Source organism: Somniosus microcephalus, chromosome 9 (assembly GCF_052327205.1).
Source record: "Somniosus microcephalus isolate GS21.2 chromosome 9, FLI_Smic_1.0, whole genome shotgun sequence".
Classification (NCBI taxonomy): Eukaryota; Metazoa; Chordata; class Chondrichthyes; order Squaliformes; family Somniosidae; genus Somniosus; species Somniosus microcephalus.
The window spans coordinates 227,173,650-227,191,054 of record NC_140995.1 but is presented as its reverse complement, the minus strand read 5'-3'; the positions used below and the strand labels follow the sequence as shown (position 1 = coordinate 227,191,054).

The 17,405-nt window shown below is 48.1% G+C and overlaps 1 protein-coding gene across 2 annotated transcripts in view; it reads left to right on the top strand.

Moving 5' to 3' along the window:
* The first annotated feature begins 7,958 nt into the window (after window positions 1-7,958).
* Window positions 7,959-17,405, top strand: part of mrps18a (mitochondrial ribosomal protein S18A) — a 107,560-nt gene continuing 98,113 nt past the window's right edge. Inside the window, exons 1-2 of one of the 2 annotated variants that reach the window (XM_085997957.1) lie at window positions 7,959-8,092; window positions 14,520-14,551. In XM_085997957.1, the coding sequence (XP_085854083.1) occupies window positions 7,990-8,092; window positions 14,520-14,551 (135 nt within the window). In that variant the 5' untranslated portion in view covers window positions 7,959-7,989. Of the gene's footprint in view, window positions 8,153-14,519; window positions 14,552-17,405 lie in introns of both variants that reach the window. The other variant, XM_085997956.1, reaches the window with a different exon arrangement.

The following is a 17,405-nucleotide window of genomic DNA, read 5'->3' as shown; positions in this document are numbered from 1 at the left end:
AATGCTGCAAAGCCCATTGCACGCTGTTGCTGTTTGACAAGGGCCATGGAGAAGGAGATGAACTGACGTCTCCTTTTGAAAAGAGCATTGGTCACCTGGCGGATGCAGCAATGCACGACGAACTGGGAGATGTTGGAAATGTCCCCAGTAGCGGATTGGAAGGAGCCGGTGGCATAGAAGTTGAGAGCCACCGTCACCTTCACTGCCACCGACAGAGACGTCCTGCTCCTCAGATGTGGCTGCAGATCACCGCCAAGCAGGTGGCAGATCTCAGTGACCACCTCCCTTCGGAATCGCAGCCTCCGAACACACTGCTCGTCAGACATGTTCAGATAGGAGAACTGCTGGCAGTATACCCTGGGTGGGTAAGGCCTCCTTTCCCAACGCCTGTTGCCCCCTCTCCATCTAGCCAGGACTGCCACTCTCTCACGGCGTCTGTGAGCCCTTTGGATGCAATGGAGAAGGCCAGCGTTTGCACCCATTGCAGCCCCCATTATATGTTAGCAAACAATGATATGTCACTGAAGGCAAAGACAAGTGGAAAGCTGTGGCCTGAAGCCACAAGTACCTGTCCGAGTGTTGAGCCAAAGCAGAAAGCTCTCTACCTTGGTCTCTCTGCAAAGATCCGTCTCTCAAAAAGAAGGAGTGCTGCCAAATGGCAGCCTTTTCTACTGCAGGAGGTGTGCCCTTTAATTTGCGCCCCCCGCGCCCCGCTTCGACTGAGAACCGTTCCCCTCTACCAGTCGCTAGGGGTGCCAGGCGCACAATAGGGCGTCGCGACTGAATTTCCGGTTTGGGGCGCACAAAGGGCGTTGCACGAGGAAATGACGTCACGATCTGCGCGTGCAGCTGAGCGCGCGCAAAGACTTTGCGCCGCCGCTAAATCGTGAGTGAAGTTGGGGAGAGGCGCAGATCGCGCTGCGCCCGGCCGCTAGCCGCCTAGCGCCCAACATCTCCTCCTCCTAAGGCGCTACCGGCTGGCGCAAGCAACTGAATTTCTAGGCCTATGAGTGATAGGGGATTCTATTATTAGGGGGATAGACAGCATCCTCTGCAGCCAAGAACGAGAATCCTGAAGGGTGTTTTGCCTACTCGATGCCAGGTAAGGGATATCTCCTAGCGGCTGGAGAGGAATTTGGAAAGGGAGAGGGTAAATCCAGTTGTCATGGTCCATGTCAGAACAAATGACATAAGTAGGAACAAGGAGGAGGTCCTGCTGAAGGAGTATCAGGAGTTGAGCTAAATTAAAAAGCAAGACCTCGAGGTTAATAATCTCTGGATTATTGCCCGAGCCACATGCAAATTGGCATAGAAGCAGACAGATAAGGCGAGTTAACATGTGGCTAAAGGGCTGGTGTGGGAAAGAGGGGTTCTTTTTCATGGGACACTGGCACCAGTACTGAGACAGGAAGGAACTGTACCGATGGGATGGGCTCCACCTGAACCAGGATGGGACCTGTGTCCTAGCGGAAAGGATAAATAGGGAGGTGGCAAAGGCTTTAAACTAGTAAGATGGGGGGAGGGATCTACAAGAAATTAAACCAGCTTAAATATAAACAAAACAGGAAAGGAGAGCTTAGGAAAGTAAGGGAGGGCATTGATGGCAAGGGAATAAATAGAGGCCGGAATTTTCTGAGGTAAGAGCGGATGGGTTGGAGTTATAGAACAGGAGTTTAAAAAGATGGTTAAAAATAAAGTGAGAGGAAGTGCTATTAAAAATGATTTAAACTGTCTGTAGAGCAATGCACACAGTGTCCATAATAAAACAGGGGAGCTGGAGGCAATCATGCGCTGCGAGGAACCAGACATAGTAGGGATTACTGAGACATGGCTACAGAAAAATCAGGACTGGGAATTAAACATTGCAGGGTATAACATATTTAGAAAAGATAGAGAGGGAAAAAAGGGAGGTGGAGTAGCTGTACTTATTAGGGATAACATAATGGCAGTACAAAAAAGTGACACAGCTATAAGCAAGACAGAAACAGAATCCATGTGGATAGAGATAAAAGCTAATAAAGGATCAAACACACTAATAGGGCTAGTCTACAGACCACCTAATAAAGAAAGGGAGGTGGAGGAAGAAATATGCAAACAAATTAAGGAAATGAGTAAAAAGCATAGAATCATCATCATGGGGGATTTTAACTACCCTAATATTAATTGGACAGAAGAGGTAGGTAAAGGGGATAAGGGAATGGGGTTTCTACAATATGTACAGAACTCCTTTCTAACCCAATATGTAAAGAGCCCAACAAGGGAGGATTCGCTATTGGATCTAGTAACAGGGAATGAACCAGAGCAGATAAGAGAAATAAAAGTAGGGGAACATCTAGGCAATAGTGACCATAATATAATACACTTTAAGATAATTGAGAAGGAGATAAGTATGACAAAGACCAGGGTAATAGATTGGAGAAAAGCTGATTTTGAGGGGCTGAGAATAGAACTTGGGAAAATAAAATGGAGAACAATATTAGTAAGTAAGTCTTGCACTTATGTAGCGCCTTTCATTACCAGCGGACGTGTCAAAGCGCTTTACAGCCAATGAAGTACTTTTGAAGTGTAGTCATTGTTGGAGCCCAGCACGTAAGTGCAAAAGACAAGGCTGAAGCGTTTGCAACCATCTTCAGCCAGAAGTGCCGAGTGGATGATCCATACCGGCCTACTCCTGTGGTCCCCACCATCACAGGTGCCAGTCTTCAGCCAATTCGATTCACTCCACGTGATATCAAAAAATGGCTCAGCGCACTGGATACAGCAAAGGCTATGGACCCCGACAACATCCCGGCTATCATGCTGAAGTCTTGTGCTCCAGAACCAGCTGCTCCTCTAACCAAGCTAGATTGGCAACATTGGCATCTATACGACAATGTGGAAAACTGTCCAGGTATGTGCTGTCCACAAAAAGCAGGACAAATCCAAACCGGCCAATTACCGCTCCATCAGTCTACTCTCAATCATCAGCAAAGTGATGGAAGGTGTCGTCTCCAGTGCTATCAAGCGGCATTTACTCACCAATAACCTGTTCACTGATGCCCAGTTTGGGTTCCGCCAAGACCACTCGGCTTCCGACCTCTTTACAGCCTTGGTCCAAACATGGAGCTGAATTCCAGAGATGAGGTGAGAGTGAATGCCCTTGACATCAAGGCAGCATTTGACCGAGTGTGGCATCAAGGAGCCCTAGTAAAACTGAAGTCAATGGGAATCGGGGGGAAAACGCTCCACTGGCTGGAGTCATACCTAGCACAAAGGAAGATGGTTGTGGTGGTTGAAGGTCAATCATCACAGCCCCAGGACATCGCTGTAGGAGTTCCTCAGGGCAGTGTCCTAGGCCCAACCATCTTCAGCTGCTTCATCAATGAATTTCCCTCCAACATAAGGTCAGAAGTGGGGATGTTCACTGATGACTGCACAGTGTTCAGTGCCATTCACAACTCCTCAGATAATGAAGCAGTCCATGCCCGCATGCAGCAAGGCTTGGACGACATTCAGACTTGGGCTGATAAGTGGCAAGTAACATTCGCGCCACACATGTGCCGGGCAATGACTATCTCCAACAAACGAGAGTCTAACCACTGCCCCTTGACATTCAACGGCATTACCATAGCCAAATCCCCCACCATCAACATCCTGGGAGTCACCATTGACCAGAAACTTAACTGGACCCACCACATAAATACTGTGGCAACAAGAGTAGGCCAGAGGCTAGGTATTCTGCGGCGAGTGTATCACCTCCTGACTCCCCAAAGCCTTTCCACCATCTACAAGGCAGAAGTAAGGAGTGTGATGGAATACTCTCCACTTGCCTGGATGAGTGCTACTCTAACAACACTCAAGAAGCTCGACACCATCCAGGATAAAGCAGCCCGCTTGATTGGCACCCCATCCACCACCTTAAACCTTCACTCCCCCCACCACCGGCGCACCGTGGCTGCAGTGTGTACCATCTACAAGATGCACTGCACCAACTTGCCAAGGCTTCTTTAACAGCACCTCCCAAACCTGTGACCTCTTCCACCTAGAAGGACAAGGGCAGCAGGCGCATGGGAACACCACCACATCCAAGTTCCCCTCCAAGTCACACACCATCCTGACTTAGAAGTATATCGCCGATCCTTCATCATCGCTGGGTCAAAATCCTGGAACTCCCTCCCTAACAGCACTGTGGGAGTACCTTCACCACATGGACTGCAGCGGCTCAAGAAAGCAGCTCACCACCACCTTCTCACGGGCAATTCGGGATGGGCAATAAATGCTGGCCTTGCCAGCGACGCCCACATCCCATAAACAAATAAAAAAATATGTAGGAAATGCAGCCAATTTGCACACAGCAAACTCCCACAAACAGCAATGTGATAATAATGACCATATATTGGCAAACAACGACATAGAACAGCAATGGGAAACATTTAAAATGGTGCTCAACAGAGTCCAGGAAAAATATATTCTGCTAAAAAACAAGAATAAGTTGTTTGAGACTCCATGGATGAATAAAGACATAAGGGAAAAATTGAGGGTAAGGAAAGAGGCATGCACTAAGTACATGGACAGCAGGGGAGAGCATGATAAGGGAGAATATGAAGAGATTAGGAGAGAAGTAAAAAAAACAATCAGGAAGGCAAAGAGGAACTATGAAATTAAATTATCAAGGAACATAAAACAAAATAGTAAAATATTTTACAGGCACATCATTAAAAACAGGAAGGGACGGGAATAGGGCCACTAAGGGATGGACAGGATAATACCAGAGGTAGCGATAGAGATGGTAGAAATATTAAATAATTAATTTGCTTCAGTATTTACCAGGGAGATAGAACAGGTGGACATGACATCAGATGATGAGATTAGCAATGAGATAACTGCATTTAAAATAAAGAGGAGAAATATTAAATAAACTAATCAAACTCAAAGAGGATAAAACCCCTGGTCCAGGTGGATTACATCTGTGCATCTTAAAAGAATCTAGGGAAGAGATAGCAGAGGCATTAGTACACATATTTAATAATTTGTTAGAAAAGGTTGTAGTGCCAGAGGACTGGTGGATAGCTAACGTAATACCTATATTTAAGAAGGGAGCTAGAACATGACCAGGGGACTATAGACCAGTCAGCCTAACATCGGTGGGAGGAAAAATAATGAAATCCCTACTAAAAGAGAAAATAGAAGAACATCTAGAAATGAAAAATATAATAATGAACAAGTCAGCATGGATTTCAAAAGGGAAAGTCTTGCTTGACCAACCTCACTGAATTTTTTTGAAGAGGTAACAGAGAGTAGACAAAGGTAATGCAGTAGATGTAATTAGTCTAGATTTTCAAAAGGCCTTTGATAAGGTACCACATAATAGACTAATGAATAAAGTATGAGAATGGGGAGTCAGGGGACAAGTAGCAGAATGGATAGCTAGCTGACTTCAAGTCAGAAAACAGAGAGTAGGGGTAAAGGGTGGCGGGAAGTGGAATTCCACAAGGATCAGTGTTGTTCACAATTTATATTAAAGCTTTAGACTTTGGAATCAAAAACACAATTTCTAAATGTGAGGATGACACCAAATTGGGGGGTGGGGGGATAGTCAATACTGACGAGGAGTGCAACAAATTACAGGAAGACATTAATAAACTTGCAGAATATGGGCATATAATTGGCAAATGAATTTCAACACAGATAAATATGTGATACTCCATTTCGGTAGGAAGAATAGGGAGGTCACTTATTACTTGTAGGGTGCTAGTCTGGATGGGGTAGAGGAGCAAAGGGATCTCGGAGTACAAATACACAAATCACTAAAAAGTAGCGACACAGGTTAACAAGGCCATAAAAAAAGCAAACCAAGCACTGGGGTTTATTTCTAGAGGGATGGAATTGAAAAGTAGGGAAGTTATGTTAAACTTGTATTGAACCTTGGTTAGACCACACTTGGAGTACTGCATACAGTTCTGGTCGCCATATTATAAAAAGGATATAGAGGCACTGGAGAGGGTGCAGAGAAGAATTACAAGGATGATACCAGAAATGCGAGGGTATACCTATCAGGAAAGGATGAACAGACTAGGTCTCTTTTGATAGAGTAGACACAGAGAGTGTTTCCACTTGTGGGAAAGAGCATAACTAGAGGCCATCAATATAAGATAGTCACCAAGAAATCCAATAGGGAATTCAGAAGAAACTTCTTTACCCAGAGTGACGAGAATGTAGGACTTGCTGCCACAGGGATTGATTGAAGCGAACAGTATAGATGCATTTTAGAGGCTAGACAAGTATATGAGGGAGAAGGGAATAGAAGGATATGCTGATAGATTTAGACGAGGAGAGACGGGAGGAGGCTCGAGTGAAGCATAAACGCTGGTTGGGCCGAATGGCCTGTTTCTGTGCCGTATATCCTACGAAATCCGATGTAAAACTTTAATGGGCCATACCCAAAATGTCAACTCCTCTGTTCTCTCCAGAGGCATTTTGGGTATGGCCCGGCATTTTCTTTTAGTTTTTGACTAAACTGTCCAAAAAGGTTCTAAGATGTCCCATGATACTGTAGGAGTCTACGTACTCCTAGCAAAAAATACTGAACTCGGAGAGGTTCAACAGAAAAGGTTTAATTGTTGAGGCTGCATGCTGAACACAAAATGGAGTCAGAGACTACACAAAGTACGACTGCCTTTCATCAGTGCACAGCTTCGACTGCTCCTCCCCCGCTCTGGGCTTAACTATGTTGCAGATCGAGTTTCTTAAAGGTGTCATCCTTCTTAAAGGCATGATGCCTGATTTATAGTCTACAGACCGGAAAGCGGATTGTGTCCTTTCTGTGATCGGTACGCCACACAGCTCCCCCCAGAATCCGCTAGTAGGGAGTGTACGAACCGGCGTGGCAGCTTGATGGCACGGCCGGAACGGCTCTTGGCGGTTGGTGTCGGGAGCGGGGTGGTCAGACGCGTCGGGCTCTTAGGCGGTCTGCCCCGCGGTGGGGGTTGGCCCACTTGAACGGGTTCGTCGGGCTCTAGGTGCGCCAGCTTGAGCCGGTCGACCGACACCTTGTCAGTTCTGCCGCCCACTTCGAGGTGGAAGAACTTGTTCCCCGTCTGGAGTACCTTGTAGGGTCCGTCGTATGGGGGCCGTAGAGGTCCTCGGTGGGCGTCATGGCGCACGAAAACAAATTTGGCCATGTGCAGGCTAGGTGGTACGCTGGTTGCTGGTTCGCCGTGCCGGCCGGTGGGTACCGGAGCGAACTGTTGTGCTCGGTTGGCGAAAGCGCGGCGTTGCTGGTCAGCCGACCAGGGGGTCGTGGCGGTGGGCAGGAACTCTCCGGGTACGCGCAGCGGCTGGCCGTACACGAGTTCCGCCGCCGAGGCTTGCAGGTCTTCCTTGACCGCGGAGCGTAGGCCGAGTAGCACCCACGGGAGGCAGTTGATCCAAGCCTCGTCCTCGAGGCTGGCGCGGAGGGACGCCTTCATGGACCTGTGGAATCGCTCGCACAGTCCGTTGGCTTGTTGAGGCTGCATGCTGAACACAAAATGGAGTCAGAGACTACACAAAGTACGACTGCCTTTCATCAGTGCACAGCTTCGACTGCTCCTCCCCCGCTCTGGGCTTAACTATGTTGCAGATTGAGTTTCTTAAAGGTGTCATCCTTCTTAAAGGCATGACGCCTGATTTATAGTCTACAGACCGGAAAGTGGATTGTATCCTTTCTGTGATCGGTACGCCACAATACAGAGATATTTAGTTATGAAGATTTTCAATTCATTCACATCGTGAAAAGAAAAATATCAGAATTGCTGCCCCGTTCCCCCTCTCTTCAGTTTTTGGAATAGGCAGCAGGTGAACAACCCAATTATGAAGGACTGTGTTTTATAATAGAACAGAATGAAAGAGGATTACATTATCTTCAAAGGTGCAAGAGTGACTAATGCAAATTTGGCTGCTGCCGCCTTTGGCTTTGAATGTGATTGGTAGGCGGAGCCGGAAGGGGCGGGGCGATCCCCACTGTGGAAGATGGCGGCGGCGGCCGTGCGGAGTTTGCTGACGGTTGGCCGCGCGCCTGCAGCTCCCTGTCTCTGGCTCTCCGGCCGGTGCCTTTTACTGGAGACCGTCAGAGGCAAGCGGCTGCAGCTCGCTGCGGGGCCGGGTCTTGTGCCCGCCCGAGGACTGCGGGAGAGTGAGTGTTGGCGGCCGGGCGAGGGCCGGCGGCGCGGCGGCCAGCGTGAGGGGGCGGGGCGCTCTTTGATTGACAGCCGAGGGGGGAGGGGTGCTTTTTCCAGCCGAGTGGGCGGGGTGCTCTTTGATTGACAGCCCAGTGGGCGGGGTGCTCTGTGATTGACAGCCCAGTGGGCGGGGTGCTCTGTGATTGACAGCCCAGTGGGCGGGGTGCTCTTTGATTGACAGCCCAGTGGGCGGGGTGCTCTTTGATTGACAGCCCAGTGGGCGGGGTGCTCTTTGATTGACAGCCCAGTGGGCGGGGTGCTCTTTGACAGCCCAGTGGGCGGGGTGCTCTTTGACAGCCCAGTGGGCGGGGTGCTCTTTGATTGACAGCCCAGTGGGCGGGGCGCTCTTTGACAGCCCAGTGGGCGGGGCGCTCTTTGATTGATAGCCCAGTGGGCGGGGCGCTCTTTGATTGACAGCCCAGTGGGCGGGGCGCTCTTTGATTGACAGCCCAGTGGGCGGGGCGCTCTTTGATTGACAGCCCAGTGGGCGGGGCGCTCTTTGCCCAGTGGGCGGGGTGCCCTTTGATTGACAGCTGAGGGGGCGGGGCGCCCTTTGATTGACAGCTGAGGGGGCGGGGCGCCCTTTGATTGACAGCTGAGGGGGCGGGGCGCCCTTTGATTGACAGCTGAGGGGGCGGGGCGCCCTTTGATTGACAGCTGAGGGGGCGGGGCGCCCTTTGATTGACAGCTGAGGGGGCGGGGCGCCCTTTGATTGACAGCTGAGGGGGCGGGGCGCCCTTTGATTGACAGCTGAGGGGGCGGGGCGCCCTTTGATTGACAGCTGAGGGGGCGGGCGCCCTTTGATTGACAGCTGAGGGGGCGGGCGCCCTTTGATTGACAGCTGAGGGGGGCTGGGCGCCCTTTGACAGCTGAGGGGGCGGGCGCCCTTTGACAGCTGAGGGGACGGGGTGCCCTTTGATTGACAGCCCAGTGGGCGGGGTGCTCTTTGATTGACAGCCCAGTGGGCGGGGTGCTCTTTGATTGACAGCCCAGTGGGCGGGGTGCTCTTTGATTGACAGCCCAGTGGGCGGGGTGCTCTTTGATTGACAGCCCAGTGGGCGGGGTGCTCTTTGATTGACAGCCCAGTGGGCGGGGTGCTCTTTGATTGACAGCCCAATGGGCGGGGTGCTCTTTGATTGACAGCCCAATGGGCGGGGTGCTCTTTGATTGACAGCCCAGTGGGCGGGGTGCTCTTTGACAGCCCAGTGGGCGGGGTGCTCTTTGATTGACAGCCCAGTGGGCGGGGCGCTCTTTGATTGACAGCCCAGTGGGCGGGGTGCTCTTTGATTGACAGCCCAGTGGGCGGGGCGCTCTTTGATTGACAGCCCAGTGGGCGGGGCGCTCTTTGATTGACAGCCCAGTGGGCGGGGCGCTCTTTGATTGACAGCCCAGTGGGCGGGGCGCTCTTTGCCCAGTGGGCGGGGTGCCCTTTGATTGACAGCTGAGGGGGCGGGGCGCCCTTTGATTGACAGCTGAGGGGGCGGGGTGCCCTTTGATTGACAGCTGAGGGGGCGGGGCGCCCTTTGATTGACAGCTGAGGGGGCGGGGCGCCCTTTGATTGACAGCTGAGGGGGCGGGCGCCCTTTGATTGACAGCTGAGGGGGGCTGGGCGCCCTTTGACAGCTGAGGGGGGCGGGCGCCCTTTGATTGACAGCTGAGGGGACGGGGTGCCCTTTGATTGACAGCTGAGGGGCGGGCGCCCTTTGATTGACAGCTGAGGGGGGCGGGGCGCTCTTTGATTGACAGCCCAGGGGGCGGGGCAAAGATGGCGCTGCAGCCTGTTGGTTGACAGGTGTGACAGGGCGGGGCTTGTCTTTCTGCTCCACCCCTTACATAGAATCATAGAAATTTACAGCACAGAAGGGGGCCATTCCACCCATCTTGTCCGTGCCAGCCGACAAGGAGCGATCCACCCTAATCCCACTTTCCAGCACTTCGTCCGTAACCTCGCAGGTTAGGGCACTTCTAATGCATAACCAAGTACTTTTTAAATGTGCCTCTGCCTCTACCATCCTTTCAGGCAGTGAGTTCCAGACCCCCACCGCCTTCTGGGTGAAAAAAGTTCTCCTCAAATCTCCTCTCAAGCTCCGACCAATTACTTTAAATCTATGCCCCCCGGTTATTGACCCTTCTGCTAAGGGAAATAGGTCCTTCCTATCCATTCTATCTAGACCCCTCAACTTTATACATCTCAATTAGGTTCCCCCCTCAGCCTCCTCTGTTCCAAAGAAAACTTTGGAAATAAAACGGTTGATCTGAACAGCGCCAAGTGTGTTCAGGGGACGAGGAGTTGGCGTGCGGCTAGCACAGGCTGCCTTGAATTTTGTGGTAGAGGAGGACCTCAAGGCGCACATCAGCTGCTGGTTTATAAGGAAATACGTGACGGATAATCCAAGGCCTCAGTACAGGGAACGGATAGTGAACTGACAGCACAGATCATCGGCCCCCTTCACGTTGGTTTGGAACAAATGTCTCCAACTTAGCAATATACAGAGAAAAAAAGAAGAAAATCACTCTTTTATTGTTTAAATGATTTTGATCGCGCATTAAATGGATTATCATTTTCAGACAGGAATGTATATGTGTCCACTAATGACACTGTAGTTGATGCGTATAGCAGAGATGCATGTAAGAGGAAGCTGGATAAACATGCAAGGAAAAAAAGAATAGAAGGGTATGGATGGGGTTAGATGAAGAGGGGTGGGAGGAAGCTCGTGTGGAGCATAAACACCGGCATAGACCTGTTGGGCCGAATGGCCTGTTTCTATGCTGTACATTCTATGCAAAAAAAAAAACAACCCCAGCCTATCCAATCTTTCCTCATGGCTAAAATTCCCCAGCCCAGGCAACATCCTCGTAAATCTTCTCTGCACCCCCTCTAGTGCAATCACATCTTTCCTGTAATGTGGTGACCAGAACTGCACGCAGTGTTCTAGCTGCGGCCTAACTAGTGTTTTATACAGTTCAAGCATAACCTCCCTGCTCTTGTATTCTATGCCTCGGCTAATAAAGGCAAGTATCCCGTATGCCTGCTTCACCACCTTATCTACCTGTCCTGCTACTTTCAAGGATCTGTGGACATGCACTCCAAGGTCCCTCTGATCTTCTGCACTTCTCAGTGTCCTACCATTTATAGTGTATTCCCTTGCCTTGTTAGCCCTCCCCAAATGCATTACCTCACACTTTTCCAGATTGAATTCCATTTGTCACTGTTCTGCCCACCTGACCAGTCCATTGATATCTTCCTGCAGTCTGCAGCTTTCTTCTTCATTATCAACCACTCTTTTCCTTTCTGATCTATATTCCTTCCCGTGTATGAGTCTTACTGGGTCCAAAGAACTGTTTACTACAGCAACAATTGGATATATACTTGAAAAATAAAAATATGCAGAGTTATAGGGAAAGAGCAGGCGAGTGGGACAATTTGGATAGCTCTTTTAAGGAACTAGCACAGGCATGATGGGCTGAATGGCCTCCTTCTGTGCTGTAAGATTCTATGAACAATTTGCATAGAATAATGTCCCAAGAATTAGGTAAGATTTCATAGTGGAGCTGGGTAGATAATCTGGATTGTGGGAGATGAAAGGAGTAGGATAGAGCTCTGGACAGAATGAGTTATATGTGATCTGTGCAAGCAGCAGGCTTGATGGGCTGAATGGTCTTTTCTCATTCCATTATTAGTTGTGTCTATTGAAAGTTAATATGCAGGTACAGCAATTAGGAAAGCAAATGGTATATTGGCCTTTATTACAAGAGGATTTGAGTATAAGAGTAAAGATGGCTTACTGCAATTATATAGGGCCCTGGTGAGACCACACCTGGAGTATTGTGTACAGTTTTGGTCTCCTTACCTAAGGAAGGATATACTTGCCATAGAGGGAGTGCAACGAAGGTTCACCAGACTGGTCCCTGGGATGGGGGGATTGTCCTATGAAGACAGATTGAGTAGACTAGGCCTATATTCTCTAGAGTTTAGAATCAGAGGTGATCTCATTGAAACATACAAAATTCTTACAGGGCTTGACAGGGTAGATGCAGGGAGGATGTTTCCCCTGGCTGGGGAGTCTAGAACCAGGGGTCACAGTCTCAGAATAAGGGGACGGCCATTTAGGACTGAGATGAGGAGAAATTTCTTCACTCAGAGGGAATTCTCTACCCCAGAGGGCTGTGAAGGCTTAGTCGCTGAGTATATTCAAGACAGAGATTGATAGATTTTTGAATATTAAGGGAATCAAGGGATATGGGGATAGTGCAGGAAAGTGGAGATGCAGGAAAGTGGAGATGAGGTAGATGATCAGCCATGATCTTATTGAATGGAGCAGCAGGCCCGAGGGGCCGAATGGCCTACTCCTGCTATTTCTTATGTTCTTATTTTTCAGAGTGACACACAGCACAGCACAGTACAGGGTTGCATTATTGGTGGAATCCCCACTACAGCCTATCTTTTAATGAAACTGTGCTCGCAGTCCTGTCAAAGATAGTAAAGCCTGGTCCTGGTCATGATACTGTATGCTGTTGGAATATTGGGAGCACAGTGTCAGCCAGTAGCTCAGTTGATAGCACTCTTGCCACTGAGTCCGAAGGTTGTGGGTTCAGAGTCTCACTCCAGGGACTTGAGCACATAAAACTAGGTTGACACTCCCGTGCAGGGCTGAGGGAGTGCTGCACTGTCGGAGGTGCCGTCTTTTGGATGAGACGCTAAACCGAGGCCCCGTCTACTCTCTCAGGTGGACATAAAGATCCCATGGCACTATTTCGAAGAGGAGCAGGGAAGTTATCCCCAGTGTCCTGGACAATATTTATCCCTCAATCAACATAACAAAAAAAACAGATTACAGTATCTGGTCATTATCACATTACTGTTTGTGGGAGCTTGCTGTGCGCAAATTGACTGCCACGTTTCCCACATTATAACAGTGACTACACTTCAAAAGTTGGCTGTAAAGTGCTTTGAGACGTCTGGTGGTTGTGAAAGGCGCTATATCAATGCAAGTCTTTCTTTCCTTCTATATTACTGGACAACAAGATGATGATAGATGGTGCAGTGATGACAGCAGAATTCCCTCCAGGTTTCAGTAAAGTGTAATGATGGATGTGTGGAATCTTTATACTCTGTCCACTTCATACGTGAAAAATACCCAGCAATACAATGATTCTCTCCTTCCAAATTTGGGTTCTGTCTGGAGCGGTCATTTGAGCTGAACATGACGTGGGTTAAGTTTAACAATGGGGCTGAAGAATGGATGCCAAATTACCAGCAGAAATAATATATATTTAATAATTTAACATTAGTATCTATGCCCCTTCAATCATTTTTATGATCAGCATCTGGATTACAGTCGATAAGGCTTTGAATCCTGGATAAGATAATCTCAGTGGTTACAAAGCTGGCACTGGTAGAGGGCAAGGGGGAGTGAGTTCAGAACTGGTGAAACGGTTAGAAAGGCAAGCCAGGAACAGGTTGTGCTCATACAACAAGCACATGAGGGAGAAAGGAATAGAAGGCTGTGCTGATGGGGTTCGTTGAAGATGTGTGGGAGGAGGCTCGTGTGGAGCACGAACGCCGGAATGGCCTGTTTCTGTGCTGTAGACTCGATGTAACTGCCTTTGGCAGGTTCAAGAGCAGCACGGCCTTCGGGCTGGCAGCAGGTTAGTACAAGGCTTGAAGAAATCCAGAAAGGGAGGGACAATAAAACAAATCTGATAAATAGAGGGAACATATCCTCGCAAAAAAACAATCTTTTGGAAGTTTTTCTTAATGTTTCAATCAACCCCTCATCTGTGCAGGAGCTTGCTGGGTGCCGAGTGTGACTTCAGTCATTTCAAGAGAAGTTTAACTGGTAAATACAAGAGTGCTGTGAAGAGAAGGTCTTTTGCTTTGGACTTGTACATGTGATTTATTTTGCCATTAATAGGTTCAAAAAAGCACAGTGGCATAGTGGTTAGCACTGTTGCCTCACAGCGCCAGGGACCCGGGTTCAAATTTGGCCTCGGGCGACTGTCTGTGTGGAGTTTGCACATTCTCCCTGTGTCTGCGTGGGTTTCCTCCGGGTGCTCCGGTTTCCTCCCACATTCCAAAGATGTGCAGGTTAGGTTGATTTGGCTATGATAAATTGACCATTAGTGTTAGGGGATTAAATACGTGGGGTTACAGGGATAGGGTGGGATATGTGTCGGTGCAGGCTCGATGGGCCGAAATGGCCTCTATCTGCACTGTGGGGATTCTGTGATTCTGTGATATATATATATAAATGTGTGTGTAGTTTCTATACAGTAGATATTGGTTTTCAAACAATGCCTTTTGTTTTCTTTGCTTTACAGTTATAAGGGTTCAGGATGGACAGACCATAACGGTGAGTACAGCTGCCTCAGTGACCCATCCAGTCTATAACTGAACCGTGCAACCAGTCGACAACCAATCACCGCAGAAAAGAGCAGCCACTAAGAAAAGTATCACTGACTGAATATAATATCCAGCTTTGGGGGAGGGAGCCAGCATGCTGTGTATTTTTCTTTTAATTGAGAAACCTAGGTGAAGTGGTTGAAGTGGGGTTGGGGGGTGGGGGGAGGTGGGTGCAAGACTAAGGGAAGTTAAGGAGTTGTACTGTTCTGATGTCCTGGATAAGATTGATGTAATCAATCTTCATTTCCATCACTGAAGATGCAGGGAACATAAGAACAGGCCCCTCAAGCCTGTTCCGCCATTCAGTAAGATCATGACTGATCTTCTACCTAAACCCCACTTTCCCGCCTTATCCCCATGTCCCTTGATTCCCTTAGAGTCCAAAAATCTATCGATCTGAGTCTTGAATATACTCAATGACCGAGCATCCATAGCCCTCTCCTCATCTCAGTCCTAAATGGCCGACCCTTAATCCTGAGACTATGACACCCCAGTTAAAGACTCTCCAGCCAGGGGAAACAGCCTCTCAGCATCAGCATCTACCCTGTCAAGCCCTCTGAGAAGTTTATGCGTTTCAATGAGATCACTTCTCATTCTTCTAAACTCTAGAGAGCATAGGCCAATTCTACTCAATCTCTCATAGGACAACCCTCTCGTCCCAGGAATCAATCTAGTAGGAAGAGGAAAAGTATGTAAGCATGGTGTATGTGAAACTTTGGAGGAACGCGAGAGAGAAGCAGTGGCTACAATAGTACATACAAATAAAATTAAGAGAAAGCGGAAAAAATGTTAGGGTGGAAAAAGAGAGATTGAACACTAGCAATGAGAGGAGGATTGCCCGACGAATGATCAGATTTTTCTTACATTCTGACCAGGAGTCCGAGTGAGGTGCATGTGCCAAGTCCAGGCCACTCCTGTGTTACTATATTTTTCCCTAAATCCCTCAAGTTTTTTTTTAAACCAAGGTGAAAGGGCACTGTTGAGGGAGAGGATGAGGATAAACATGCTCCCAGACTCCTCCCCCTTCTCCTTCGAGCAAGAAAGGTTAAAGGGAGATTTAATAGAGGTATTCAAAATTATGAGGTGCTTTGATAGAGTAACTAAAGATAAACTGTTTCCACTGGCAGGTGGGTCAGTAAACAGAGGACAGAGATTTAAGATAATTGGACAAAGAACCAGAAGGGAGATGAGGAGAATTTCTTTTTTAGACAGCGAGTTATGATGATCTGGAATGCACTGCCTGAAAGGGTGGTGGAAGCAGATTCAATAGTAACTTTCAAAAGGGAATTGGAAAAATACTTGAAACGGAAACATTTGCAGGGCTATGGGGAAAGAGCAGGGGAGTGGGACTAATTGGATAACTCTTTCAAAGAGCCGGCACAGGCACGATGGGCCGAATGGCTTCCGACGCTGTAATATTTTTGGTAAGGCCGTCCCTGCCAGACGTTTGAGAGCTCTGGTCTAGGAGATTAACTGAATTACAGGAATGATCAGACAAATGTAGAGGGGTTGTTTGAGGTCATTCAGGATAGCAAAGCACTCTGGATTAGCGCCAGCCCGATCAGCATGTGAACAGTGAAACCATTGCTGACGGTAAGCATTGAAGTAGTGACGAATGGGAAAGTTACAGCTGAAAGACCTGAAGTTATGTAGAATTACATAGAATCTACAGCACAGAAACGGGCCATTCGGCCCAACTGGTCTATGCCGGTGCTAATGCTCCACACGAGCCTCTTGCCACCCATTTCATCGAACTCCATCAGCATATCCTTCTATTCCTTTCTCCCTCATGTGCTCCTCCAGCTTCCCCTTGAATGCATCTATGTTGCCATGCAAAACGATGAAAGATTTTGGAGAGTTATCAGGATTGGGAGAACAGTGGAGACGGCTGGATGAATTCAGTGAGATGGGAAAGGAATATGTTGAACCACCAGGGGATTTAAAGTTGGGTGACTCAAAGGAGTTAAGGCAGGTTGTAAGGATTTCAGAATGAACATAAGTACATGCACTTTCTTTGGTTTGAAGTTAGTTTTAGAGAGAAACCGGAGTAAGGTGGGAAGACTCGAGAATTGAGCTTTGAGGAGAATGTTGCTGAAATGCAGGATGAAGCGATAAGAGGAAGCAGCGGCTGTGGCGGGAACTGTTTGGAGTATCTTGGGCCATAGTGGATTGTGAATCTTGAGGTTATACTTCTATATTGCTCACGCTATTGATGGAGAGAAGAAAAAGGATTAAGAGCTGCGTTTGATTATGAACTCTGAATTAATTTCATGTTTTACTCCTTGGGCATTAGGTTATAATTGTTCTTCAAAATGTTTGTGTTGCACAAGATAGGTTTGAGTAAAGAAGATCCTTTGGTCCATTTGATTTTATCTGTCCAGAACAGCAACCACACTGTAGAAGCATAGAATCATACAGCACAAAAGGAGGCCATTAGGCCCATCATGCCTGTGCCAGCTCTCTGAAAGAGCTGTCCACTTTCATTCCCCTGCTCTTTCCCCATATCCATTTATTTTTTTTATTTTTCCAATATTTATCCACTTCCCTTTTAAAAGCTATTATGGATTCTGCTTCCACCGCTATTTCTGGTAGGGCATTCTATGTCCTAACAACTCTCTGGGTTAAAAAAAAAATCCTCCTTACCTCTCCCTCCATTCTTTTGGTCATAGGAACAAGAGTAGGCCATTCAGCCCCTCGAACCTGTTCCGCCATTTAGTTAGATCACTGCTGATCAGTATCTTAACTCCATCTACCCGACTTGGTTCTGTAACCCTTAATACCCTTGCCTAACAAAAATGTGGTGA